At 38.8% G+C, this 27,296-nt stretch overlaps 1 protein-coding gene and 1 non-coding gene across 2 annotated transcripts in view; one reads left to right on the plus strand and one right to left on the minus strand.

Annotated features, from left to right (window-relative positions):
- Positions 1 to 493: 493 nt before the first annotated feature.
- Positions 494 to 27,296, minus strand: part of Kdm5a (lysine demethylase 5A) — an 82,025-nt gene continuing 55,222 nt past the window's right edge. Inside the window, exons 21-28 of the mRNA XM_038318396.2 lie at positions 24,933 to 25,112; positions 23,961 to 24,122; positions 20,992 to 21,543; positions 20,502 to 20,645; positions 14,964 to 15,123; positions 11,596 to 11,816; positions 8,974 to 9,384; positions 494 to 1,080 (exon numbers count right to left, since the gene is read on the minus strand). Coding sequence (XP_038174324.1) covers positions 874 to 1,080; positions 8,974 to 9,384; positions 11,596 to 11,816; positions 14,964 to 15,123; positions 20,502 to 20,645; positions 20,992 to 21,543; positions 23,961 to 24,122; positions 24,933 to 25,112 — 2,037 coding nt within the window. The 3' untranslated portion in view covers positions 494 to 873. The remainder of the gene's footprint in view (positions 1,081 to 8,973; positions 9,385 to 11,595; positions 11,817 to 14,963; positions 15,124 to 20,501; positions 20,646 to 20,991; positions 21,544 to 23,960; positions 24,123 to 24,932; positions 25,113 to 27,296) is intronic.
- LOC119808633 lies at positions 26,817 to 26,923 on the plus strand. Its single transcript, XR_005284541.1, has one exon. It is a non-coding gene; the product is annotated as a U6 spliceosomal RNA (small nuclear RNA).

A 27,296-nucleotide genomic window follows, 5' to 3' on the forward strand; every position in this document is an offset into this window, starting at 1 on the left:
AGTTTTGCTCATGGCCATGCCTGAATCGTGGTGGAGCCTGGAATACTTGTGAAAGAGGGTTTCCCAGATAAGCATGCATCACCGAGACTCAGTAAAATGTTTTCATTAGTCATCCCTATTTCCTCCAGAAACCTGGGTCCATGTACCTTTCCTTCTCTAAAAACAGACCCAGACCGACTTCTCAGACCAATGGGATACTTGTCTTGAAATAAGAAAAAACCTTCTTTCCAGAATCCAGTCTAGTCAGATTTTCTAAACTGCTGACATCCTCCTGAGGAAAGTGAGGGGCTCTTTTGGAGGATTTTCTTATTGGTATAAATAAGCACAAGCAGGTCTACAAACTGTACTGCCACCCCAATACTTCTAAAAGGGTAACTTTGGCCTGCTCCTCCTAACTGGATCAGTAGGGCATAAATGCCAATAATTATGGAAAGAGAGTTGTACTCTGACTCTTGTTCAATTATCCTAACTAAGGAGATTCAAACAATCAAACAATCCCAATGGCACCACCCGTAGGTGTAACCATCTACAACTACTTTCAATTGGTCGTAAGTCACATCTTATACTCCCCACTAAGCACACCATGTTAACGCCAAACAGCTTTGAGAGTTCCACCAAGAACCTGACCTTAATGCAGCAAACCATACTCAAAGGAGTCAAGAGCTGAAATACTGGCTGCTGTACCAAAGAAGACATCCTCTGCACAGATGCCCACACAATCCACACACAGAGGAAGCCAGCACTAAGAGGACTTTCTCTGAAGTCCATTCATCTTTGGGAACAACATTCTGAGTGGTTGGAACCACTCTGCTTGATGAGTAAGGTCTCAATGTGGTCCACTTCCCCCCATGTTGCGAGCTAACCAAGCATCTGCTAACTGGTCTCTTTAAGATCCTCCATTGGTAGTTTGTAGCTCATTATGAAGGGAGTAGGTGGTGCTTGGCCTGGGCTATCTGGCCCCTGCTTCTTTGCACAGTTTATACAGATGTAATCTTCATTTTCAGCCATTTCTGGGGATACACCAACACAAACTTGATGAAACCACTCATCACAGCCACCATCACATTGCACCCAGTCTACCTGTAGAAGATAAAGATTGGAAAATGTTTAGTATCATAACAGTAAGACCAGAACAAAAGCAAACCAAAGAGCTTTCTTGGCTTAAAAGAGAGCAAACAATTGGGATATCCAGAGATAGATATGACTTCTTATGGGGTTATTTTTCAAAGAAAGAAGCTGATAAGTTAATACCCCAAATTATATTTTACCATAGTGTGTCCACAAAATTAGGCCTCTTAGGTACTCTATTACCTCATGAATACCTGGGGTTCCTTGTGAGGCAGAAACATGATTGGGGAATACTTGACAAAAAAGAAACTTCTAATAGAGCAGCCAAGTAGTTTTAGCTAATATTAACAGTTTCTAGGCTCTAAGACAATGCGATTAACAATCAAGAAAGGAAGAGTACAACAATGTGAGGCAATCCTGTGGATTAGCTTTATTTCAAAGAGATAAGCCAAAGTACTAAGAGCATTAAATACCTTTTTAGAAAAGCAGTCACATAGGCCACTTTTAAAACTACTATTTTTTATTCTTCTCTTCTTCCGTTACAAATACAACTCCCTATAAAAAGTTAGCAAATATCAGAGGTCAAATCTTACAAGTTAACCAATTACAACAGTCAAAGACACAGGTCAATAGATTACTCTGGGGTTTTAAATTAGTCTGAAAAAAAAAAAAATGGCAGGTGTCAGTGGCAGATGCCAAGCAAACACTGATCCTTCAGAGCCTACAGTGACTACAGGAGACAAAAGAGGCTTTGGTTTGGTGACTTTACACCTTGGCATTTACAGTATAGCAGGGAACTGTAACTTGAGGCTTTTCTGCTTGGAAGGCAACTGCAGTTCTTATATTTAATTTGTCATAGTAGACAAGAATCTATCAAGATGAAAAGAGCTACAGCAAACCCCCTTCACAATATAAAGGCTGATCACTGTGGTGGTGATGTAGGAAGCCACTTAAAATCATGAGCTTTATCAGACATTGGAACAAAGGAAAATGAAGAGATCAAAGAAGCCCCTCAGGACAGTCAGTGAAGAACAAAAGAGGCCTTGGCTAGGTAAATAAATTTTATTTAGGGAAAGAATGGTTTTCAAAATGTTTCCACAGTTTGTAAAAGCTTATGACAATCATGTCAGTGATTTTGGGCTTGTAATAAAAGATGGAAAAATTATTTAAAAAAAATCTCATTTGGCTTATTAGCTTTTTTAAAATATCATTTCTATTCTAAGCACTCTTAAATATTTGTATTTTTCTTAAATATTTTTTTCTTCCAGTAATCAAATTCCTTAGGTGAGCCCCCGTAGGCATAGAGTCTTACTATGTAGCCCAGACTAGCCTCAAACTTCATCTTCAGTCTAACACTCTGCTAGGCTCAAACAAGATGAGATCCTCTTGTTTTAGTCTCCACAATGCTGGGATCTCTGTGGCAAAGCAGTCAGTTTATTAAGAAAAGGGAAATACACACTTAGAACTGAGTGTGGACTTTAAGACATTCTGGATGACTCAGATCATTGGTGTCTCTTCCTCATGATATTATTTCCTCTAAGTTCAGAACAACTTAACTACCCCACCTAAACTAAGGTCCATTCATTTGTAACTATGTTTTGCCTCAGAAGAAAACAAACGTATAGTTAAGAAACATATCATAATGATCCTGCTGTAACCAGAGAAAAATTAGGAGATAATATGCTGTAGAATAAAATAAATATAAAGGAGCTATAGAAAAGTAAAATTTATAAACTGCTAACTATTGCAGGTGAACGGAAAATGAGTGTTTTGAATGTTTGGAGCTTATAAAGGAATTAGAAAAATGACCTGTTTCACAGGATTGCATAGATTTGAGATACTACGACCTCCCACCCCTGCAAGAGAGTGTTTCTCTGTGAAGCCCTGGCTGCCCTGGAACTCCCTCTGGAGACCAGGCTGGCCTCAAACTGAGAGATCCCCCTGCCTCTGCCTCCTGAGTGCTGGGATTAAAGGAATGCGCCACCATGCCTACTAGATTATTTTATGATGCCACTCCAACAGATCCCTTCATTACTACCTTGAATCCTATTAATCCAATCAAGTCCTCATTTATGCTAGTCCACAGTTAAAAAATGCTATCAATTTAGAAGTATTTGCTATTTAAAAAAAAAAAAAAAGCATTCTAAGGCTTTACAATTTTTTGCTGTATCCACTGGCTTCTAGTTTCTAAAAACTAAATTGATTAAATTTCTTCAAGTAAGAAAAGTATGAGCCGCCAGGCATAGTGATACATACTTTAATACCACTGCTTGGAAGGCAGAGGTACCTGGGCAGATCTCTGCAGGTTTGAGGCCAACCTAGTCTACAAAGTGAGTTCTGGGACAGTCAAGGCTATTTATTACGCAAAGAATCCTGTCTCGGCCTGGAGAGAGGGCTCAGGGGTTAAGAGTACTGGCTGCACTTCAAGAGGACCCAGGTTCATTTCCCAATACCCACACAGCAGCTCACAAATGTCTGAAACTCCAATTCCAAGGGACCAGACACCTTTAGACAAATGTATACAAAATAAAGTTAAATTTTTAAAAAAAAAAAGGAAAAGAAAAAAACAGTATTTTCTTTTATGTGATTTTGACTGGAATTATCTTCCAAATCCTAGCTCCTCCACTATTTCTACTGCAGCCTTCTGGTTATGTAACAATCTATCCTGATAATACAGTTAAGAAAACTATATCCTTCACTTATCAATTCCTTTATGAACAATCAACCTAAATTCCACTGCCATATGAAAAGTCCAACAGGATCACAAAGCAAACTATAGTTCAGAATGTCAACTGACTCCACAGACAATTCTGAGAGGCAACAACCTATGCAGTAACCTAACTGCATACTACATTCTAATGGTCACACCCACTTTCATTTGTTGTTTAGGGAAAAAGGCTTCATCATTTAGTAAATTAAAAAAAAAAAAAAAGAATTAACTAGTTCCTCCAAAATGCAAGCATGGTGGCAGGTGTCTATAATTCCATTAATTTGAGAGGCTGAGGCAGGAGGATTCCTTGAAGCCTAGGGGGGAGCCTACTGTCCTTAAAGAAAGCATAGCAAGACCTTGGAGTTTAAAAACAAGCAAACAAAAACCTAACAACAACTAGGAGTTGATAAATTAACAGGTAAAAATTTAATAATACAGTACAAATAGGTTACTGTGTTCAGATGAAAGAGAATTAGGGCTAGAAAGATCTCTTGAAGGTAAAAGTACTTGCTGCCAAGCCTGACAAGCAATGTGAGCTGGTGTCTTAGGAGGATTCCACATGTGGAAGAGAGAACTGACTACTGTCCTCTAACTACCACATGAATACTCTCCCATACAGACATAAAGGTTAAGTAATATATTGAGGTTGGGTGTTTAATAGCTCAGTGCTAAGAACGCTTGCTTAGTATCCTTTAGGATTTAAGAGCATGGGTTTTATCATCAGTACAATCAAGAGAGAAAAGAAATGGAATATAAAAAGAAGAGTAGCAGAAATAATGGTAGCCTGACATTTTAATTTTGTTGTATGATTTCACATTGAGACTTAAGTTCTTGGTGATTTGTATTTTGTTCAGATGTTAGAGCATAATACCGTTTGGGAGAGGGGAGAAATTGATAGTAATATTCTCAGTTTACTAGGTTTTTTTTTTTTTAACTTATTTATTATGTATACAGTGTTGGTACCAGCTCTCATATAGATGGCTGTGGCCCGTCATGTGGTTGCTGGGAATTGAACTCAGGACCTCTGGAAGAACAGTCAGTGCTTGTAACCTCTGAGCCGTCTCTCCAGCCCCAGTTTACTAGTTTTAACCAATTTATGGCACTCTAAGCATTGTGACTAAACCTTTCAGTTTGCCTAGGAATGAAAGATTTTCTAGTATGTAAAATCTTTCACAATAAAATTTAGACAGTCCCAGACAAACTGTGACACTTGGTCACAATACTGTTGCAGTACCAGGTATAAGTTTTATACATTTTATACTTAGTCTAGCTGGGCACAGTGGCCTTGAACTTGCAGAGATCTGCCTCGCAAATACTGGGATTAAAGGCATGCTTTTAAATAAAGCCACCTCTCTCCCCGCCTCCTCACTTTTCAAGTCATGGTTTCTTTGTGTAGCCTCAAATGTCCTGGAACTTGCTCTGTAGATTAGGCTTAGGCTGACCTCAAACTCACAGAAATCCACCTGCCTCTGTCTCCAAAGTGCTGGGATTAAAGGCACACACTGTGTACCAGGTCAGCCTGGTCTATAGAGCAAGTTCCAGGACAGCTAGGCCTGTTACACAGAGAAACCCTGTCTAGAAAAACTTTTTTTTTTTTAAATATTTATTTATTTATTATGTATACAATATTCTGTTTGTGTGTATACCTGCAGGCCAGAAGAGGGCACCAGACCCCATTACAGATGGTTGTGAGCCATATGGTTGCTGGGAATTGAACTCAGGACCTTTGGAAGAGCAGACAATGCTCTTAACCTCTGAGCCATCTCTCCAGCCACCCTGTCTAGAAAAACTAAAAAGGTGTACACTGCCACTGCCAAGCCACAAAAACATTTTAAAAATCAAGGTGAGGCAAGAATATATAAATTTAAATATTTTAATTTACTTAACCAACTTTTTATAAAGAAGTAATAAAAAGTTCCACGAAAGAATAAATAAGTAAAAAGAAAATAGTGTTTCATCATATGTAAAATGACTATTCTTTTTTCGTGGCCATGATCATTTATTCTAATAATGAAAAAAAAAGTTACTCAAATATTAACTTAAAATAATTTATTATTTTAAGCATGTTTCACTGTTAACACAAATAAGACAGACAGATATAGGAGCAGACCTCAGGGAGAAAAAGCTTCTGGATTTTCAAACAAATATCTCTATATTGTTTTGGAAGTTAATTTTAGCTCACACTTCATAACTCATGGAAGAAAACATCCTTTCAAAACCCTTCACCAAGCCGGGCGGTGGTGGCGCACGCCTTTAATCCCAGCACTCGGGAGGCAGAGGCAGGCGGATCTCTGTGAGTTCGAGGCCAGCCTGGTCTACAAGAGCTAGTTCCAGGACAGGCTCCAAAAAAAACTTCAGGGAAACCCTGTCTCGAAAAAAAGCAAAAAAAAAAAAAAAAAAAAAAAAAAAAAAAAAAAAAAAAAAAAAAAAAAAAAAAAGAAAAAAAAAAGAAAAAAACAAAACCCTTCACCATACTTTGCTGTAAGCTATTTTGAAACTGAAGCTAAGTACATTCAAGTAACCACTTAATTTTTAAAATAATACTTCTCAACCTTTTTATTTTTAGAAAAAAAATCATAGCTATTACTGATAGGAGAAATGATGAAGTGACATGTAGCTAAAAACCAATGAACACTAAAGTTTTTCTCTGTTGCATGGTATTTTCCTGAAGAAGTGCTTTGCTTATCTGAAGTTACACAACATTTGTTAGATACTTAACTAGAAATTAGATATTTACCTGTTAATTTAGACAACTGTGTAATAACTACAAATTAGGAATGTTGAAAATTCTTTTTTTATTAAAAATATTTATTTATTATGTATACAATATTCTGTCTGTATGTATGCCTTCAGGCCAGAAGAGGGCACCAAACCCCATTACAGATGGTTGTGAGCCACCATGTGGTTACTGGGAATTGAACTCAGGACCTTTGGAAGAGCAGGCAATGCTCTTAACCTCTGAGCCATCTCTCCAGCCCAGGAATGTTGAAAATTCTTAACTTAGTGAAAGTAGTGCCAGAAATAAATTTCAAAATAGAAATGGCAGATGAAATATTTATAATCTGAAATAATCTGCAGAGAATTAACAGAGAAATATAAAATTAAATTTATTTCACTTAAGCTAATGACAGGGAAAAACACACTATGCTCACCGTTAACAGTTTAATATAGACATTTTCCCTGAACATGTAGCTAAATCTATGGTCTCTATCAGATGTAATCACACAAATAACAATTATCGTAGGAGCAAATCTCATGGTTATAACCTCTTTATATTTACATAGTACTTCCTATTATGAAGTGGTTTCATGGACTATGTTCCTTTTTCATAAGTTAATTTATATTTAATTGTAAAGTGAGCCGGGCAGTGGTGGCGCACGCCTTTAATCCCAGCACTCGGGAGGCAGAGGCAGGCAGATCTCTGAGTTTGAGGCCAGCCTGGTCTACAAGAGCTAGTTCCAGGACAGGCTCTAGAAACTACAGGGAAACACTGTCTCGAAAATCAACAACAACAAAAAAATTGTAAAGTGAATGGGGGTGGTAGTGCCTGTAGTAAAAGACAGGATAAGTGAACTGACATATTTGTAGCATTGAAATTACTGAAAATTAGCTAAAGAAGAGAGAAGATCTAACAGCAATGAGCTAATATTTTCATAGCCAAAGAAGAAAAGCTAACCTTCCATCAGCCTGTTTAGTAAATAAATAAAAATTACCCAGGAGTTGGGAACTTGATAGAGAACCAGAATCTGGAACAGTCAAAGAGTCAGGGTTGCCTTTCGTCTTTTTGGGTGCTACCACTAATTAGGTCTATAACTTTGGTCACATCAGATATGCAAAAATGTGAGGAGCCAGAACAAGAGACCTCTAGGTCCCTTTCAGCTCCTAAAAATGTGTTAAGTATTTAATTCAGAAGGCAAGTGGGCACAGCCTTGCAGAAAGTGGCTTTAGTTCTCTTTCACTTTCAAACCGAGCAGCATTTCAAATTCTAAACACGCAATGATCTGACACTATCAACACTGTGTGTGGAGGGAGGTCAACAGCAGGTATCGTCCTCTAGTGCTCCACCTTACTTTTGACATGGACTCTCTCGCTGAACCTGGAGCTCAGAAAGCAGCTGGATTATGGCCAGCAAGTTTGGAGGCTCCACCTGTCTCCACCTCTCTCTCTTTGCCTCAGGGTTGTTGCTACAGAAACATCCTGCTATGCCCAGCTTTCATACAGGTTCTTGTACTCAGCAAGGACTTCAACAGCTGAGCTTTCTCCTCCATAGCCCTTTAAAATTATAATTATGGTTTTAAGATTTATTGTTGAGACAAGGTTTCACTAGGTAGCCCAAGTTAGTTTCTAACTTGAAACCCTCATTTTCTCTGCTACCCAAGTGCTGAATTACAAATGTGTTCTGACACAATGGCTTCTTACTAGTATTCTTGACAGAAAGAATAAAAGATGTTTCCAAATCACTTAAAGAATTGAGATCCTCCCCACTCCCCAATGAAGCCTGTCCATTTCAGAAATGAACAGAACTGTTGCCTAAAATATAGCCAACATTGAATTACAGTACTTAAAATTTAGGGTTAAAAAAAGTTAGTACATGCATAGTATAGTCCATATGTGGGAGTCAGAGGATAACTTGAAGAAGTTATTTCTCTACTTCTATCATGTAGTCCTGGAAATGAACTCAAACTGTTAAGTTTGGAAACAAGCATCTTTAACCAATGAGCCATCTACTAGCCTAGGCTGAAAAAATTTAACAACACCATTAAGAGTCTGAATTATTTGCTTTAAAAAAAAATCATATTCTATTTAAGAGAGTATCCTTTGTCTAGGGTGTAAGGTAAGGTCGGACTTTTTCCAGGCTACTGTGGCTAACTGAATCACACTACGGGGAGGTCAGAAGTGCATTTTGAAGCTTGACCTGCACACTGCATATAAAATAAACTGCTTGCCAAAATATCAAGTAACTTTTCTATGCTTCTGTATATCTCTAAGTAAACGACTTTAAAAAATGTATTTCCTACACTAAGCATACTTAAGTAGCTTCACTATTTAAAATGGTTTATAAAAACTGTGGGAAAAAATATGTTAGAAGTCCAAATCTTGGAACCACAAATTACTGATATCATATTCTACACACATCTCCACAACCATTATTATCTCTGGCCTTTTCACACAGTCTATGAACCCCTGTACCTCACCTTGTCCTTACACGGCCTTTGGCAGTTCTGGGCTGCGCACACAGCATTCTCATCATCAGATTCCTCTGCTCCTGACCAGTCATACTTTGAGGGGATATCCAGCACTTTTTTCTCTCTTTTCTTCTCAGTACTCTCTTTCACAAGTTCGACTTTGGCTGCAGCAGCCTTTTCTTTCTTTTTCTTTCTCTCTTCTTCTTTGGCTAGCTTCTTGGCCAACTTATTCAGCTCTTTGGATTTGTCCACATTTAATTTTAATTTTTTCTTTTTAGGTTTATCTGTTTTCTTTAGCTCCTTGACCTTCTGTTTTCCTTCTCCAAAAAATTGTTCTACCTTCTCTAGCTTCCGTTTCCGTTTCTTCTCAGAAGAATCCTTTCCTTTCATTTTTAGTGGTTTCTCTTCCATGCTATCATCCTTCAAAAATATAAAATTAATCAGAATTTTCATGCAAAACTTAAATAAATAGTGTCTATTATATAAGGCATCTAGAACAAATTAGCAGACACAAAAAGTAAATAGGGGATGAAGGAGGAGAAACAGATTTACTGTTTAATGGTACAGATTTTCTCTTTGTGATGATTACAGAGTTGTAGGAATCTGGGTATTGATGGTACACATCTGTAATCCCAGCATTTAAGAGGCAGTGGCAAGGGGATTGCTGCAGGTTCAAGGACAACTTGGTCTATGCAGTGAGAACGTGTTTCAACTTCTAAGCCCACAAAATGAGTTTTATGGAATAGACTGAGGTGGTATTTGCATACAATATGAGTATATGTAACAAACACAACTGAACTGTATACTCAAAAAAAAAGGTAAGATGATATAGCTCTTGTGTTTTAGCCCTTGCCAAATTTTTTAAATGACATAAAGAAAAAAATATTATTCGAAAGCTGTTTAAGAGACAGATCTGCTGGGCATGTAGCTCAGCAGGTAAAAAGCCCTAAACCTGATCCTCACACACCATAAAACCAGATGTGGGGAGGTGCATGCCTGTAACTCCAGCACTTGGAAGGTAGAAGTAGAGGTGGGAGGATCAGAAGGTTAAGGTCATCCTTTGGTACTCAGAAATCTTGGGTTGCCAAAAACCCTGTCTCAAAGAAAAGAAAATAAACAAGAGGCTGGTTAAGCCAAGTGTGGTTGTGCACTCTTGCAATGTCGCAGCACTCCAGAGGCAGAGGTAGGTGGATCTTTTTGGGGTAAAAGACAGCCGAGGCTACATAGTAAAACCACTTTGGGAGAGAATATTCAATGAAGAAGGAAAGAATAGAAAATAATACCTACCCTACCAATAATCCTAGTATGATCAAAGGAGATTATGGATGTAAAACACCATTATGAACACCATGATAAACTGCCATTGTAAATGTAGTACATGACTGTGAACCCTCCCTTCCAAGGCATCCAGTTCTACTTAACCACTCCCTTACCTTTTTTCCCTGAGCACGCGCGCACACACACATGTGGTATGTGTTTACATAAGTATACAAGTTTCAAAACCTAAAGCTGATGTCTGTGTCTTCCTTAATCACCCTCCTCCACCTTGTAAAAATTGTTGAACATGGAGCTCACCATTTTGGCTAGTGTGACTAGCCAGTTTGTTCCTAAAATTCCCTGTCTGCCTTATAAACCAGGATTATAGGCAGGCTGTCAAGATCATCTAGTTTTTTTTGTTTTTTGTTTTTTTTTTTAAATATAGGTGCTAGAAATTCAAACTCTGGTCCTCATATTGGCAAAGTAAGAACTTTACCTACTGAGCCATCTCTCTGGTCGCACCTTTTAAAAATTACCACACCCAATTCTAAAGACAACTGTTTAAAAAGAGTATTTTAAATTTTATGTGTGCATTTCTGTGTGGATAAATGCATGTGAGTGGAAACGTTCTGGAGTAGAGGAAAGGGTTTCAGAACCCCTTGAGCTGGAGTTAGAAGTAGTTGTGAGCCACCCAGTGGAACTGACCTGACTGCAGTAAATGATCTTAAGCACTGATTCATCTCTCTAGCCCCTAAACTGCTTGAGGTTTTTTTTTTTTTTTTTTTTTTGGTCTGTTTGAGACAAGGGCTTGTGTAGCCAAGGTTAATTTTGAATGCTGATCTTCTTGCCTCCACTTCCTGTTTTAAGATTACAAGCCTGTAACATGATACTTCGCTAAACTGTTTCTTTATCCCTGCTTTTTTCAAGCAAAAATAAAAGAACTATTATACAAAATTTCAATAAAGAAAACAAAGGAGGAAGGCAATGGTGATGCATGCTTTTAATCCCAGCACTCAGGGAGGCAAAGGCAGGCAGATCTCTGTAAGTTCAAGCACAGCCTGGTCTACAGAGTGAGTTCCAGGACAGCTAAAGATACAGAGAAATTCTATCTTAAAAACAAACAAACAAACAAACAAACAAAAAAAAACAAAAAAACCCAACAAAACAAAAAACAATCAATCAAGCAACCAACCAACCAAATAAATAAATAAAAGAAAACAAAAAGACAAAAAATTTTTGCTTAAATGAGAGAACAGGACTGACAAATTACTAACCACTCTAACAACACTGTAACAGTATCTGAGGTACTATCGATGAACATGGATATGTTAAATATTTTTAAAATCACTACTGAAGTAAGTATGAGGGTCATACCTCCATGATATGTAAGAATCTGTCCTCTGAGGGGGGATGTGTGGCCTGCAGAATCCGCCATATGTGTTGTGTCTCATCCAGAGATACTTCTAGGAGGTCTCCCACCATCATGAGTTCTTCCAACTGGGCTTTTGCTCCAGGAGACAACTCCAACACCGGAGGCTCCAAACTTCGGGGAACCAAAGGGCTCTTTCGAGGCTGCTTTCTTGGTGTGCTAGAACCTTTCCCCAAAGACATCATAAAACAAAGCAAAGAAGTAAAAACGGCATACAAATGTTTACAAAGTAAATGTTTAGAAATTTACCTCTTCCCTCTATATATATTAGTATTAAAAATAGGTTTTCTGTATATTTTTGATTTAGAAAAAACAATAGCAACAACAACAACAACAACAACAAAAAAAAAACCCGCTATCGCCTCCCCCAAAGAAAGACATTATGTTGCCTGGAGAGATCTCAAAAAATCCCTTTATTTCCAGCTCCCAAATAGAAAGTATATAGGCATATACTATCAAACTTTAAAATAAAAATGAAATTTAAAGAATGAATATAGGAAGTTGGAACATGGCTCAGTGTGCAAAGTGTTTGCTGCATAAGCAGAAGGACCTGAGTTTGGATCCCTACATCCACCCACATGAAGCTGGGTGTGACAATGAGCAACTTTGACTGTAACCTAGTACTGTGAATGGAGACAGCCAAATATCCCAAGGCTGGCCAGTTTTGTCCATCAGTGAGATTCAGGTTCAAATGAGAGATTCTATCACAAAATCAGGACTGAAACTGATGGTGGAGACACCTGACATCAACACCAACACCTCCCCACTAGAATTCCTAAGGGCCACACTCAATAGCTGCTTTAGAGTTTAAAACTGATTCCTGCAGGGTGAAGCTCTGGGAATAGGAGGCCATTTTCCAGACCAGTGAAATAAAGTACTAATTTTTTTTCTAGGTAGAAGAAAAGTGAACATCTTTGAGAAAGCATTCATCAGAAGAAAGAACTGTTTAACAATTAAGAATAGCAAAACTGCAGGGTGGTAGAGGTGCATACCTTTAATCCTAGAACTCGGGAGGCAGATCTCTGTGACTTTGAGCCCAGCCTGGTCTACAAAGTGAGTTCCAGAACAGGCTCCAAAGCTACAGAGAAACGCTGTCTCAAAAAACCAAAAAATAAATAAAACTTAAAAAAAAATAGAATAGCAAAACCTGGGACTTGAGAGATGGCTCAGTAGTTAAAAACATTTGTTGCTCTTGTAGAAGATATGGGTTTGATTCCCAGCACACACTTACAACTACCCAAACTCTAGTTTCAAGGGATCCAATGTCCTCTTCTGACTTCCTCAGGTACCAGGCATACACATGGTGCACATACATACAAGCAGACAAAACACTCATACACATTTAAAAAAGAAAAAAAAAAAACCTCTTAAGACAAAACCAATAAATGAATGAATGAATAAATAAACCCACAATATTGAATACCAGGCACAGCAGCACACATGTGTAATCCCAGCACTCAGGAAGCTGATGCGACAGTATTTCTGTAACTTTGAAGCCAACAGAGGCTACACAAAGAACTACACCAGTTAAAGCTATAGAGTAAGACTTTGTCTCTACACCCAAAAATAAAAAAACTCCACAGAACAAAAGAATACCCAAGCTCAGTATGAATAGTCTCTCTCTATTTTCTGAGGCAGGGTTTCTTAATGTAACAGCCCTGGCTGTTCGGGAACTTGCTTTGAAGACCAGGCTGGCCTCAAACTCCCAGAGATCTACTGCCTCTGCTTCCCACATGCTGGGATCAAAAGCATGTGCCACCACCACCTGGCAACCATGAATATTCTTAAGCAGCACAGAGTTCCTTGACAGGTGTTACTGACCAAGCAGAGGCTAAGTGAAGATCTACCAGAGATTCTACAAATATGACATGTGCCACATGAACTACAAAACTTTCCTAATTAGGACTCTATAATTCTATTACCTTTTCAGATTATCATCTAATGACAGAAAACGAAACAAATTTTTACTTTCACCAAGTTTTCAAGTTCTCTTAGTGCTGTGGGGTAATGCTTTGTACACTGTGAAGATTGGCCACTTGTGCTAGTTTAATAAAACACTGATTGGCCAGTAGCCAGGCAGGAAGTATAGGCGGGATAACCAGACTAAGAATTCTGGGAAGAGGAAGGGCAGAGTCACCAGTAGAATGCAAAGGAAGCAAGATGAGAATGCTTTACTGAGAAAAGGTATCAAACCACATGGCTAAACATAGACAAGAAATATGGGTTAAGTTAGTAATAGCCTGAGTTAATAGGCCAAACAGTTTATAATTAATGTAAGCTTCTGTATATTTCTTTGGGACTAAATGGCTATGGGACTGGACAGAACAGAAACTTCTGCCTACATCTTAGGAAGTGACAACCAGGTATGTATTCAAGATTAACAATCTGAATTAAGGGGCTGGAGAAATGGCTCAGCAGTTAAGAGTACTGGCTACTCTTCCAGAGGTCCTGAGTTCAATTCTCAGCAATCACATGTTGGTTCACAGCCATCCATAGTGAGATCTGGTGCCCTCTTCTGGCCTGCAGGTATACATGCGGGCAGAACATTGTATCCATAATAAAACTTAAAAAGAAAAAATCTGAATACCATTTTCCATCTGTTCCAACTTACTCTCTGCACATAATTAATTTTATGTTTTGTTTTTCTCAGGCCTGAGGACCAAACCTAGGTCTTGCACTTGCTAGGCAAACACTCTACCACTGAACTAAATAAATCCCCTTATGTTTTCTGATTTATTTTTTATTATGTGAGTACAGAAGGACACGAGCCACAGCATGCAGTGGTTAGATGACAGTCTCTTAAGTCCTTATTGAGGGACTTGTCTCTCCTGCTGTGCTGCTTTCTGCAAGTTAGCTGGCCAGAGAATTCCCAGCAAAATCTCCTGCAACAGCACTAGGATTCCAGAGCATTTTTTATGAGGGTTCTGGAAAACAAACTTAGGTTGTGAGACTTGTATGGCTGGTTCTGAACCAGGCTTACTTCTGTTTTTATTAAGACATGGTCTTAGCCGGTCACTGCTTTTAATCCCAGCACTCAGGAGGCAGAGGGAGGTGGATCTCTGTGAGTTTGAGGCCAGCCTAGTCTAAGAGTGAGTTCCAGGACAACCAAAGGTACACAGAGAACCCGTCTCGAAAAACAAACAAAACAAAAAAGTCATGGTCTCATGTAGCCCAGGCTAGCCTTAAACTTGCTATCTTGTTAGGAAAGAACTTGAACTCTGTGGCTAACCTGCCTGTACCTTCTATGTGTTTGGATTACCATCATGTGCCAGCATGCTCAGATCCTACACATCTTTCCAAGGGCAATTATTACCTTGAGAACAACTCTTAGAAGCAGAAGAATACGCATGTTCTGCACAGAACGAAGGTGCTGTCCACATGTGAGTTACCACTTCCTCAGACTTAATGGGAATTTCTTCATCACAAAAGAGATTGGGCTCCAGACTACTAGAGGATTTCACACTGGCTGTATCCTAAAGAACAAAGAGAAGCTATCAAAATTATTACCTCTGAATCTACAAAAACCTACAAATGAATGTTTTCAAGTTAAAAATTTCTGACATTGGGCTAGAGATGACTCAGTGGTTAATAGCACTGGCTGCAATTCCCAGCACCTACATGGCAGCTCACAACTATCTGTAACTCCAGTTCCAGGGACACCTTCACACCAATGTCTATAAAATAAATTTAAACAAATTATTAAAAAAGAGAGAAAGAGCCGAGCAGTGGTGGCGCACGCCTTTAATCCCAGCACTTGGGAGGCAGAGGCAGGTGAATCTCTGTGAGTTCAAGGCCAGCCTGGTCTACAAAGAGCTAGTTCCAGGACAGACTCTAAAACTACAGCGAAACCCTGTTTTGGAAAGGGGAGGGGGAGAGGGAGGGGGAGGGAGGGGTACGGAGGGAGGGAGGGAGGGAGGGAGGAAGGGAGGGAGGGAGAGGGAGAGGGAGAGGGAGAGGGAGAGGGAGAGGGGGAGAGAGAGAGAGAGAGAGAGAGAGAGAGAGAGAGAGAGACTTCTGACATAAGACACTAAAAACATGGCACCAACTTTGGGCTGGGTGGTGGTGGCCTTTAATCCCAACATTTGTGAGGCAAAGGCAGGTCTTTATGAGTTTGGAGCCAGCCTGGTCTACAGAGCGAGTTCTAGGACAGGCTCCCAAACTACACAGAGAAACCCTGTTTCGAACCCCCCCCAAAAAATATTAACTATGATATTAATACAGAAAATAACAATTGGGGGCTGCACGCACGTACAAACACACACAGAGAAAAGCTTAAATGACTTGAACTCAAAAAATAACAAACTAAAAGTAATCTACAATGATATCATTTAACTACCTCCCAAAGTCTATTTATTATCATAAAAACATCCTTTAATAACAAGAATCATTTATTTTTTTATTTTTAATTATGTGTACAGGTGTGTGACCGTGCATTTGATTATAGGTACTCATTGAGGTCAAAGATGTTGGCTCTTCTTAGAGCTGGAATTACAGGTGGTTGTGAGCTATTCAATGTGGGTGCTGAGCAACAAATTCTGGTCCTCTGCAGAAGTATATGTTCTTAACCACTGAGTCATCTCTCCAGCCCCAAGTTAGTAATTCCTTTTGTTGTTGTTGGAATTTTTGATTTTAACAAATATAAAATGGACTTAAGAGGAAGATGGAAAGTTTAAATGTGAAATTTTAATACACAGGCAATTTAATCCCTTCTAAAGGTTTTCAAACCCACACACTCTTACCAACTATCCTTATGTAATACAATGAAGAATTGAATGCCAATATATAATTTATACAATTCTGACAGTTCTAGTTAGGTCTCAGATGATTCTCTAAGGAATTCTCTTCATTTTTATTTTTCATTACTACTTTAACTTTAATTAATTTTAACCTCAAAAGTTTAGGTAATTTTGGCCATTTTCATTTCTGTTGTGACAGTAGTTGTCTTTAGTTGCTATTAAGTGTATTTCTATGTTTGATTTGTGGTCTTTTCCCTGAGTGGTACTGGGCATTGAGCTATCAACAAAGTACTAGTTGCTAAGAAAACCCTCAATAAAAACAGAAGAGGCAGGTGGATGTATTTCTATAGAGTTCAAAGGTAGCTTAGTCTAGATACTGAGTTCCAGGCCAGTTGAACTACAAAGAAAAAGACTTATCTCAACAAAAGAAGAAAAAAGAAAAAAGAAGGGAAAAAAACAGAATACAATAAGGATACTTGCTGACAAACATGATGACTGAAGTTCGATCCCCAAGACCCACATGGTGGAGGGAAAGAACCTACTTCCACACGTTTCATGGTGTGAATGAGTATGTGCACACAAACAAATGTGATTTTTAGGAGATTTAAAATAAAGCTGATGGCTCCTTGACAAACCATACCCAAGATTGACTACTAGTATCCACATGCATGTACACCCACACCCACACACAAACACACCTACACACAGGACTCCAACACAGAGGGTTTAAGATTTGAGAGATGGCTAACTGGCCAAAAGCACTTGCTACTCTTGCAGAGGACTGGGGTTTGATTCTCAGGCAAAGTATTCATACACATTAAAAAATAAAAACAATTAAAATAACCTTTTAAATATGGTAAATACTTAAAGCAAGTAGCAGGATACAAAATCAACAGAAAAATTTGTAGTTCCAGGTGGGAGATGGGTCACGGTCATTAAATCCTTGCTGCTCAAACATAAGAACATTGAGTCTGATCTCCTACATCTTTGTAGAAAACTAAAGCCAGATATGGCAGCACACCTATACTACAGAAAAAGTCCCAGGGCTTCCTGGCCCCAGGTCGTGGAGATGGCTTTGTTGTGAAAGTGTGACCAGAATTTGGATTCCCCAGAACTAATGAGAAACCTTAGTAGGCAAGGCAACTAACTATGTGTGTTTAGGAGGTAGGCAGAAGATCTTTGGGGAAAGAAAACTAGCTGGAATCTGAGAAATCCAGATTCAACAAGAGATCCTACACCAACAAATAAAGTGGAAAGTAGCCCAGAAAGACACATCCAACATCAATTTCAGAACTCAGTGGCCAATTAGTGGTGGCATATACCTTTAGTCCCAGCATTTGGAAGGCAGAGAGGCGGATTGGTGTGAATTCAAGTCCAGCCTGGTCTACAAGAGCTACAGGACAGCACAAAGTAATCCTGTCTCAAAAACAAAAACAAAACAAGTTGGGCGGTGGTGGCGCACACCTTTATTCCCAGCACTCGGGAGGCAGAGGCAGGTAGATCTCTGTGAGTTCGTGAGTTCAAGCCCAACCTGGTCTACAGGAACTAGTTCCAGAACAGCTAGGACTTTAATACAGAGAAACCCTGTCTCAAAAAACCAAAAACTAAACCAAAACCAAACCTAAACAACAACAACAACAAAAAGCAAACAAAAGAAAGTCAATGGGTAAAGATAGAATGGTTCCTAATTCTTTGAAGAATGCCATTATATCAAGAGTACCAAACTCCCAGGTTCTAAGAGCAACCAAATCACACGTAAAACTACCACCTACTTCTAGGTCTCTCTTCAGATCCAGATGTTATTACTAGGCAAAACTCAAAGGGTTTACATCTAACATACAGTGCCAATGAAAGGCCAATTGGATCTAACACAAAGATGCTGACGTCAGTGTAGTGGCACTAACAAAACAATCATATTAATGACAATCTGTTCTGACCATAACTATACCCCTGCAAATCCTAACCAGAGGCAAAGTATGACATTGTATTCTTTGTGTAAGGAAGGCAATTGCTAAGAGACTAGAAGAACAGAACAGGTCTCCACCAGGGAATTACTAAAGCTTGGTCCAGAAATCCCGAAGCAGAAAAACTGCCTCCATCAAAAATACAAGTACTAGAGTGCTTCAACCTAATACAGAGTTGCAGCTCTGTAGCCTTATAACCTAAGGCTATGACCAGAACCCAACATTGTTTAATCAGAAACATTAACTAATTGCAAAGTAGAGACTGTGTAACTAGAAATACCTACAGCTCATACTAACCTTCCATGACCAACTGGCCAATCTCAACAGCTTTAATCATATGGTGGGAATTACATCCTGGAAAATGAACACAAAGTACTCACTCGAACTGAACAAGAGCATCTTCAAGGTGGGAGATCACTCTACTGTAGGCGGTCGTTTTATGCTACAGAAAATCTCTTTGTTATGACCTAACCCTCTGCTCCTTGCAATGTACTATTTTTTTTAAAACTTTATTCTTTTTTTATTTATGTGATTGTGCTTGTGTGAATTTATATGAAAGACGTGTGAAGGAGCGAGCCTACAGAGAGCAGAAAAGGGTACTGAATTCCAGGATTTAGAGTTACAGACATTTATGAGCTTCCATGTGGTTGTTAGAAACTGAATCCAGGTCTTCTGTAAGAGCAATAAGCACTTTTAGAGACCCCCCCCCTCCCCAAGCTATCACTTCTCCAATGGCATAGTTTTCTATTACATGAAAGGTGAATTTGTTCTGTGCATCGACCCCTTCCCCACCAGTCCATCACACTATGCAGGAAAAAAGAGACCAGAGCAAAAAGACTTAGTACATTTGGGGTAGGATGATTACTTTTTTATTTACTAAGCAGGGTTTCACTAAGCAGCTTTTGTGGTCTGGAACTAACTATGTAGACTAGGCCTACCTCTGCCTCCCAAATGCTGGGATTAAAGGTGTGTGCTAAATTAAATGCCTGGCAAGCCTGGGATTTTTTAAAAAAAATCTGAGACAGGATTTCTGCATAGCCTGTGCAGGCTTTCCTGGAACACTACAGACCTGACTTTCTCTGCCTCCCAGAGCTGGGATTAAATGTGTGGGCCACCACAGCTGGCTTGGAATTCTTAAATATCACTGTACAGATATTCTTTGGTAGTAATGAGGCAAGAATTCAGTGTTTCACACACAAAAGCCAAATACTACATCTCTAGCCTCCAGACTTTAACAACTCAAAAAAGAAAACAATCTAAAAATGTTTTATCAGCAATAAAAGCTACAACTTAAATATTTTAAGCACAGTAACATTTTAATTTATTTAAGTCGTATGATTAGTAAGATGAGGAAAACAGGATTTTTTTTTTTTTTTGAGAAGGAGCCTCTTTGTATAGCCCTTGCTTGGCCTAGAACTCACTACTTAGGATCAGGCTGGCCTTGAACTCATAGAGAGCGTGTCTCTCCTTCACGGATTCAAGGCATGGGCCTCCACACCTAGAACAATGAAAAACTTTTAAAAACTATCTGTGTGCATGTACAAGTGTTTGTTTGCATGTACGTGGTCTGAAACCTTAGGTGGCATTCCTCAGGTGCCATTCACCTTTTTGTTTGGGAGACCGTCTCTCTGAGAAGTGAATCCCAGGGATCTAGCGGTCATCACCTCCCCAGTATGGAAATACAAGCACCCTCCATCACAACCTTTTTATGAGGGTACTGGGGACTAAATTCAAGTCCTCCCTGCTCGTGTGGCAAGCAGTTTACAAACTGAGTTTTCCATCTAGCTTTTTCTAATTAATGTTTTAAAAAAATTGGGATGAGCAAGGTGGCTCAGCAGGAAAAGGTGCTACCACCAAGTCTGACCACTTGGGTGGGATCCCTGAAACCCACTTAGTGGAAGGAGAAAACCAAATCTGCCAAGTTGTCCTCTAAACTTGTAATTCTTATGGTAGGGGCACTTCACCACAAATGTAAGAATTTTTAAAGTTTTAGGTTTTTTTTTAAAGTTTTGAAAAGTTGCTATCATTACATACTCAAAACTAATACATAATTAGGTTTCTCTTCCAACTTTAGTCTTCAAATATCAATGGTCAGCAGTTTTAAAAACAGAACTCACCAGATATGTATCCCTAGCCTGCCCCTGTAATTACCTTTATGTCATAGCCGTATGTTTCCCGAATATCTTCATCAGAATCTGTTTCTTCATCATCATAGTCCACTGTTTGGCGGGGGGAAGATGATACACTACTCGCCACCCGGCTAAAAGCAGACTGTTGGAAACTAGGTAAGTGTCCCTAAACAACAAAGATGAACAGACAGATTAAACAAACATAAGCAATTAACATATGGTTAACAATAACAAAGTATAACTAAGTTACTTAAAAAGCAGCTAGTAAATGATGCTACAGTCTACCTGAATATTTTCAGACTGCATTTCACTGAAATGACTTGAATTTTTACTGAAAGGAAGAAAAGCAAAGCTGTGCATGCAGAAGGAAAAAGATGCTATACATCATATAACTGCTGGCAAATTATAGCTGCTTTTCTACTTAAGTCAACAAGTTAAATCCATTTAATTCACTAGTCACTAACTGACAAATACTACCACATGAAACACAAGAAAGTAAATTAAAAGCTGACCTGCAAGTCTGGATTAGCAGCTGCTTTTTGGAGTTCTGCACTGATGATCTTTTCAGTTTTTTCTCGTGCTGCTTGTTCCACCATCCGTTGGCTTAACACAGAGAGTTTGGCCAGGGCAGAGGACAGTTCATCTGTGGCTAAGGCTTGCCGTGCTCTGTCTTGCCAACTCATGGCACGTTCTGTCAAACACTGAAGTGCCTCTCCTTCAGGCAACCGTACAGGCAACTTCTGAAGGGATACCAGGAGTGACAGAATAGTCTCTAGCCTGGGTCTTCGAGATCTCATACAAAGAGGGCAAAGGAATTTTACGTCTTTAGCCTGCCAGCTAGATCCCTTTTTCTGGGAACTTGATTTAGGCAGGGGAACACAGCTGTTATGGAACCAGTCTTTACAGAGCTCACACTGTAGCATAAACCCACTAGCTGTCTTGCGGCAAATACAAAATTTTACTTCTTCTATGCGGTCCACAATTGTCATCTTGGCTAGGTTGGCTGCTCTGAGGGAATGCATGGCCTCAATCTCTTTTTGTTCTCGTTCTTTGAAAACTGCCACCTGTACACAACAAGCATTTAATTAAAAGAAGTCATTCTAAAATGCCCACAAAGCACAAAAGAATGTAGGTGGCAATTTCCTGAAATGTAGGTAACCCTTTCAGTTTCCACATAAACATTACCCATCTATAAAATGGACAAACTGCTATGATATTTGACAACAGAGTGGTTTTGTAGTGTACAATATAAAGAAGGTGTTTCTTGAAATCAAGCACTCGTACCAAGTACCTGGCTCTTGGACTTAAATACTATTGATCTATGGCACAACTTTTCCGGATTTCAGTGTTCTGGAAAGTGTGGGCAGGCTACTAAACACATTTTATTGTTTTCTCTGTAGCTTTGGAGCCTGTCCTGGAACTGGCTCTTGTAGACCAGGCTGGTCTCGAACTCACAGAGATCTGCCTGCCTCTGCCTCCCGAGTGCTGGGATTAAAGGCGTGTGCCACCACTGGCCGGCGACTCTGTAACAATTTTGAAATAATTTCTAGTTCTACTTGCTCATAAGAATGATTTACTGACTACTCAAGCTCTCTTAACAAAGATCGTTTTCTTTGGCCTCAAAATTGGTTTACTTATAGACAGAATCATATCAACTTATCTAGTACATTTAAACCCCTACAATTATGTATTTCCCAAACTAATTTTTATTTTCACTCTCCTTCTCTGGCTCCTAATAATCACACTTTCCTTAGTCCGTAAGTCTTTAAAAAGCCCAATTCTTCTAACTACAAATATTTTACAGAATAATCTACTGCTGTATACTAATAAGACAAAGGTGAGAGGGTTTTTTTGTTGTTTTTTTTCCCCGAGTTTCCAGGTTTCTTAGTGTAGCTCTGGCTGTCTTAGAACTTGTTATGTAGACCTGACTGGCCTTGAATCAATTCAGAGATCCCCCTACCTTTGCCTTCTAAGTGTGTGTGCTACCACAGCCTGGTGAGAATTTTTAAAGTAACTGTTATCAATAAACTATCAGTTTCTTTGAAAACCATGATAAAAAGTACTAAGAACAATAAAATGCTATTAATCCTAACTCAGCAATTCCATTCCTACAGCTGAAGACTAAGAAAATGATTTTTCAAAAAGAAATGGGTAGAGAATTCATGGAAAATACCTGTTCCTTTCATTCAGCTTTCCTAGGAACTAAAACTCCTCTTAAAAAAAAAAAAAAGAAAAAAAGGGGGGTCTAATTTTAAAAATGTATTTAAAAGTAGCTTTTATCCATGTAGTTAATAATAACGCAAGGTATTATTTCAAGATCATCAAAAGATAACTTTATTTGTGGTGGTGGTGCACACCTTTAATCCTGACACTCAGCAGGCAGAGGCAGGTGGATCTATGTGAGTTCAAGGTCAAAGTGAGTTCCAGGACAGAAACCTTCTCTCAAAAAACAAAGACTAAAACAAAAAAAGGTGACTTTACATATTCTTGCCACAAATAAATGATAAATATTAGAGGTGAGAAAAAAGAGGAGGTCCTACATGCTTACCTGTAATAGAAAAAGCTTAGTAACAGGCAAAGGATTTAACTTTGAGTGACTACTGATTAGGCAAGGGGTATATAGTTCAATAATATAGCGCTCTAGCATTCAAGAGACCCACATTAATCCCAAGAAACACACACACACACACCCACACCCACCAGCACCACCACTATCACCACCACCACCAACAAAACAAAGCTACTCAGAAGTATGGACTACTAGGATGGAATATTTTATAAGTATTAAAAGAACAACAATAAGGAATAAGTGTGAAGCTTGGGGATATAACTCAGTGAAACATTTGATCAGCATATATCAAGTTCTAGGTTTAATTCTAATCCCCCCAGCCCCACATAGAAAATAAAAAGATCCTTTTGGGAAGTGTAGTGTGAAGCGGCGGGCTGCGTTCCCGCCGCCCAGTTCCCAGCAACCGGCTAGCTTTCCGCCACCCGGCCGCCGGCTAGCTTTACACCCGAAATAATTACACGGAAACTGTATTCTTTTAAATACTGCCTGGCCCATTATCTGTAGCCTCTTATTAGTTAATTCTTACATCTTCCTTTAACCCATATTTATTAATCTGGGTAGCACCACGAGTTGTGGCTTACCAGGAGAGATCTTAACCTGCGTCCATCTCGGAGAGGAGCAGCATGGAGACTCACCATGCGACTGCCTGAAGCGTCTTCCTAACTCTACTTCCTTGTTCCCACAATTCTGTTCTGTATACTCCACCTACCTAATTTTCTCTTAAAGGGCCAAGGCAGTTTTCTTTATTAATAATGAAAGTAACACATAAACACTCCTCCATCAGGGAAGAGAACAAACAGCAAACTTTTTATACTATGATACAGGTAAATTATCAGTTAAAAACCCGCTACTATCTTTCACAGAACTTTGAATTCACAAAGCAAATCCCAGGTTCATCACTTAGTTCCTTACCACCATGGCTGTATCTCTGGTCTCCTCTAGTCCTTCTTCTAAATCACTCAAAGGCTGAAGGTCTAGGTCCTTCTCCTTTTCTTTTTCTATTATTTCTTTTACTTTTTTTCTCCTACTTTTTCCACTCCCATATACACCAATGTCAGTTCGAGGACTCAGCACCTAAAAAATTTAAAAAATATTAACTCTAGTTTAAAAACCAAACCAAACCAAACCAAATCCCTTAAGAGTGAAAATAATGGACTACTGGCCATGCCCAATACCTGTTTATTATCTTTAATATTTTAGAGGCAGGATCTTATGCTGTAGCACAGGATGGCCTACAATTTATGGTGATCCTCTCACCTTAACCACCACCATACTAAGGATTCATGTATGTCATTCATTTGAATTTTCATAACAACTGTACACAGCAGGCATTACTTCCCAGATTTTATTGACGAGAGAGACAAGTGACTTGTCTGAGGACAAAGATTAAAATTCCAAAGTCTATCCTCTTTGACTACTGTGCTAAACTGCTTAAGATAAAAAGAATTAAATTTGTGCCTCTGAGGATAAGATCTTTTAGTAGAGTCTAATAACAGAAGTTAAGATATATGCTGAAGCAGGGTGGTGGTAGTTCACGCCTTTAATCCAAGCACTCAGGAGGCAGAGGCAGGTAGATCACAGTGAGTTTGAGGACAGCCTGGTCTACCAATTAAGTTTCAATACAAGTAGGACTGTTACACAGAGAAACCCTATCTCATAAAACAAACAAACATATATGCTGAGAGCCTTTTCTGTATACAGCACAGATTAGTAAAAAAAAAGAGCTTGTCCAAAACTCCCACAGTTTTCCATCCAACATCTAATACTACGTAATAGAAATTAATTACAATAATGACTAAATTAACTGGAAAGAACCTTTTACCAACACAGGTAGCAATTTATCAACAGCTGTGAGAGGGCCGAAGAACACATGCATATCTTCACCTGTAACAATGTGTGGCTGGAATTCTTCTTTAGAAAGGTCCGCCCAGTCCGTTCTCTCCAGGCCCGTGCTGCTGCGACCTGTGATTCCACTTGAGGCAGTGCATCAAGACGCACAGGGATGGGGCGTCCTTTAGCAGATAAGCTCTCAAGTTGCTCCAAGTAAGCATAGTTACTGCCACTCTGGAAAAAGAAAAAGCAGATTCACATACAATTTTAATTCTTTCGCGGAGTATGGCAATATACTATTTGGGGAACTTGGTTTAGTGTTTTCTTTTCTATTTTTTAAAATACTAAACAGGGAATAGAACCCAGGCCTTGTACACTAGGAAGGCACTATACCACTAAGGGATATCTTCAGTTTTAGTATTAACTTCTTCATTCTTAGTATTAACTTCTGTGTTAAATCAACTAACTAGATTTCTTTAATAAATTTAATTTCTACAGAAAAGTTCATAAATTAATTTAAAAATTTATTTTAGAGACTGTCTCAATAATGTAGACCTGAATAGCCTGGAACTCACTTTGTAGGCCAGGTTGGTCTCATATTCAATAGAGATTCACTTGTCTCTGCCTCCCAAAGAATTAAATGTTTTGGGGGGAATTGATTTTTTAATGAACAAGTTAACAAAGATTTTAATAATTAAGGGTAACAACAGGATAAAAATTCAAAGGAGAAGTGAAGAACAGAAATGTATAAATGCAATTGGAAATGAAGAATGAGCTGGGCAGTGGTAACTCACGTCTTTAATCCCAGCACTAGGGAGGCAGAGAGGCGGATCTCTGTGAGTTTGAGGCCAGCTTGGTCTACAGAATAAGTTTTAGGACGGCCTCCAAAACTAGAGAAACCCTGTCTCAAAAAACAATGAAACAAAAACAAAACAGAAAAAAAAGAACAAATTTGCTAAAAATGCAAATAAATCTTTTTTTTTTTTTTTTTTTTTTTTTTTTGGTTTTTCGAGACAGGGTTTCTCTGCAGCTTTTTTTAGAGCCTGGCCTGGAACTAGCTCTTGTAGACCAGGCTGGCCTCGAACTCACAGAGATCCGCCTGCCTCTGCCTCCCGAGTGCTGGGATTAAAGGCGTGCGCCACCACCGCCCGGCCCAAATAAATCTTTTTAAGATTTATTTTTATTTCATGTGTATGAGTGTCCTGCATGAATGTATGTGTACTATATACAGTGCCCACGGAGGCTAGAGTTATTAAATCTCCTTGAGCTGGAGTTAATAGATCGTTGTGAGCTGCCATGTGGGTGCTGGGAACTGTAGCCTGGTCTTCTGCAAAAGCAGTAAATCACCTTAATCCCTGGGCCCTTGCTTCAGGCACCATAGACAATGTTACAGAGGACAACGGGAGAATCCTTTTGGCAGAGTGGAAATCCATTTTACCATTACAACTCCAAATTTAATTTCTATTGACATAAAACTAAAAGCAGTATCTTATATTGGAAAATCACCTATTGCTTATGTTATAAAAAGAAAGCTATGAACAACTACTTTCCTACTAAATTCATGGTGTTTCAGTACTTCCAAGTAATAAAATCATTGCTGTTTTTAGAACCATTATACTATATTCTAATAAAATATTACTTCTCATGTAGCAACTAACATAACTGTCTGAAAATTTATTTTGAAAGATAAACTAACACATCTGGAAAAAGAAAAACAAGAAAGCTATGAATTTATGGTAGGAATGATGGTGTATACCTATAAACCCAGCACTCAGAGGAGAAAGTGGATTCAAAGATCAAAGCCTGCTTCAGCTACATGGCAAATTTGAAGCCAGGCTGGGTTATATGAAACACCGCTTTAGAAAAAAAAATCAAATAAATCTGTGAATTCTTTAAAATAATAATATAGAGACTAGGATCAGAGAGATGACTCAGCCTGTGTTCGCTTAGGCAGCATATATACTAAAATTGGAACGATATAGAAAAGATTAGCATGGCCCCTGCACAAGGATGATATGCAAATTCGTGAAGCGTTCCATTAAAAAAAAAAAAGAGGTTTCAGCTCGTGTAGAAGACCTAGGTTCAGTTCCCAACACCCACATGTCAGTTCACAACAGTCTACAACTCCAGTTCCTGGAAATCCAATACACCCTCCTTACTTTTGTGGGCTTCTGCATGTATGCGGTATACATACATACACTCAGGCACAAATACATGCATATAAACAATGACTTTAAATAATAATATACTCTAACATTATGAAATTCTATAACAGCACAATCACTAAGGTACCAAGATAAGAAGAGTCAGTTAGCTAAGCATACAGATAAATTTGCTGAGATGCTGAAAGGGTCAACAAACACATTCACTCTTACTCCGTCCGGTGCCAAACTATTGTCCCTGGACTACAGAATACCT

This window comes from Arvicola amphibius, chromosome 2 (assembly GCF_903992535.2).
Source record: "Arvicola amphibius chromosome 2, mArvAmp1.2, whole genome shotgun sequence".
Classification (NCBI taxonomy): Eukaryota; Metazoa; Chordata; class Mammalia; order Rodentia; family Cricetidae; genus Arvicola; species Arvicola amphibius.